The 962-nt window shown below is 50.0% G+C and overlaps 1 protein-coding gene across 1 annotated transcript; it reads left to right on the top strand.

Annotated features, from left to right (window-relative positions):
• Positions 1-424: 424 nt before the first annotated feature.
• Positions 425-760, top strand: PtA15_8A41 (uncharacterized protein; the record flags this gene model as incomplete). Its single annotated transcript, XM_053171848.1, has 2 exons — positions 425-612; positions 682-760. The coding sequence occupies 2 exons, from the start codon at positions 425-427 to the stop codon at positions 758-760; spliced, it is 267 nt and encodes an 88-aa protein (XP_053022695.1).
• Positions 761-962: the final 202 nt, after the last annotated feature.

The raw sequence follows: 962 nt of genomic DNA, 5'->3' as shown, positions 1-962 counted from the left end.
ACTGCAGTACCGGCCTACACCTCGTAGGAGCGGTAACGATTCTGCTTCCTCGTTCTCCAAGGTTTTCTAGATATTCTTGGCACAAGTAAGAGAACGTTCCTCCCACCTATGATCTCACCATGTATGGGGCTTCAGTAGCCCAGAGACGTACAGATTGATGCGTCTCGAGTCTCGACAAAGATGTATGGAGTATTTGCGCAGTTGGCGGCCGTGCTGCTAGGTGGTGCTTGACAACTTGCCTGTCGTTAGTCCGTCAGAGCAAGTGTATCCTTCCCGAGACTCCAAGATGCCCTGCTGTACCCCGGTCCAGTACCGTGTCCGAGGTCGCGATTCCTGGAAACTCGACCACTAGCCGGTTTCATCATCGACCCATGACCGCAGCTTTGCGCTAAACTCCGGGCATCTTGAGAGGAGGGAGGATCGCATGAGCCCTCCAGTTTACGATAAATCCCATCGGCATGTCCCGGCATCCCCTCTACCCCTCCAAGCCATCAACCGCACCACGAGCCATCATTTTATAAAGACCTCCTCCAAGCTCATCCTCAACCGTTGTGAAGAACGCTATCACCGTCATCTCAGATTGAACTTCTTTTGTTTACCCTTCATCTTGCCGTACGCCTACCAATTTACATCCAGCTTTCACCCGGTCCAGCTACTGAACAAACCCAGTGGGTCCCTTAGGTTGATCCCCCGCATCCCATTAAAGAAGCCGCACATTCGATCGTGGAAGATCTTGAAGATTGATTCTTCTAGCGATTAGTACCTCTATTCGTGCTATACATAAATAATACCCATCCATCCTAAAGAGGTCACTAGAAAAAAAGGAAGCTTGCGTTCCGCTCAATAAACATTTGTGATAGATTGATTCTGCACCCTGCTACGTAGTACACAAGCACCTAGGATCCTGTGACCTTCAGCCCTACCGTTACATAAATTACTCTCTGTTGTTCGCCGGACGGACA

The sequence above is a fragment of the Puccinia triticina genome, chromosome 8A (genome assembly GCF_026914185.1).
Source record: "Puccinia triticina chromosome 8A, complete sequence".
NCBI lineage: Eukaryota > Fungi > Basidiomycota > Pucciniomycetes > Pucciniales > Pucciniaceae > Puccinia > Puccinia triticina.
The sequence above is the reverse complement of the archived record's forward strand: the minus strand, read 5'-3'. Positions and strand labels throughout refer to the sequence as shown.